General features: G+C 33.1%; 1 protein-coding gene across 5 annotated transcripts in view; it reads right to left on the reverse strand.

Annotated features, from left to right (window-relative positions):
• LOC119586165 (DDB1- and CUL4-associated factor 8-like) overlaps positions 1-729 on the reverse strand; it is a gene marked incomplete at its 3' end in the record, with an annotated part of 13,010 nt that overhangs the window by 2,018 nt on the left and 10,263 nt on the right. For all 5 annotated transcript variants that reach the window (XM_037934863.1, XM_037934862.1, XM_037934861.1 and 2 more), the window contains 1 exon segment: positions 360-525. In XM_037934863.1, the coding sequence (XP_037790791.1) occupies positions 360-525 (166 nt within the window).

The raw sequence follows: 729 nt of genomic DNA on the forward strand, positions 1-729 counted from the left end.
AGACATTTTCTTCTAAAATGGGTGAGATCAAGAGCCCTAGTAGATGATTCCTTGGTTATTAAACACTTAGGGAGTTATCCAAGCAAAAAATATAAAAAGCAATAATAAAACAAAACCAGTGAAAAGGGCATGTACCTATTACCAATGGTTTATTAGAAATATTACATTTGTGTATCATCACTTTATCAAGGATGTAAAAATTCATGATTGTTATCGTAACAACATTTTCTTCTCTTGTTTACTGAATTATATCAATATAAAAATCCTCATTAGGGCAATTTTGTGACCCATATCACGAAAGACAGAATTGTGATATGCTATACTACTTCTCATAAAAAGTGCATTTATTATTTACATACCTGTAGCACTATTACGATGGCCGGAGTATCTATGGACTGCATCTGCAGCTTCAGTGCGTGACGTATCAAACAGATAAATGTCATCATCATTGTATGATGCCAGTATAGAGTCCCCATTACCGCTGTAAACTGCACAAGTTACTGTTGGTGTCGGGACAGCCTCATACTGTAAGTAATCATACATATAAATTCTAACAGAAAAAAAAGAAAATACATATACCACACCTTACACAAACTGAACAAAGAGTTAGGAATACTTAGATACTTGAGACAAAATATCCATAATGCAAAGTTTGATGTTGAGAGAGCACTTCCATATTAACCCTAAATCACTAAGAAAATGTTTAGCTCACTGTAGTAATATTTTGTA

This window comes from Penaeus monodon, chromosome 21 (genome assembly GCF_015228065.2).
Source record: "Penaeus monodon isolate SGIC_2016 chromosome 21, NSTDA_Pmon_1, whole genome shotgun sequence".
Classification (NCBI taxonomy): domain Eukaryota; kingdom Metazoa; phylum Arthropoda; class Malacostraca; order Decapoda; family Penaeidae; genus Penaeus; species Penaeus monodon.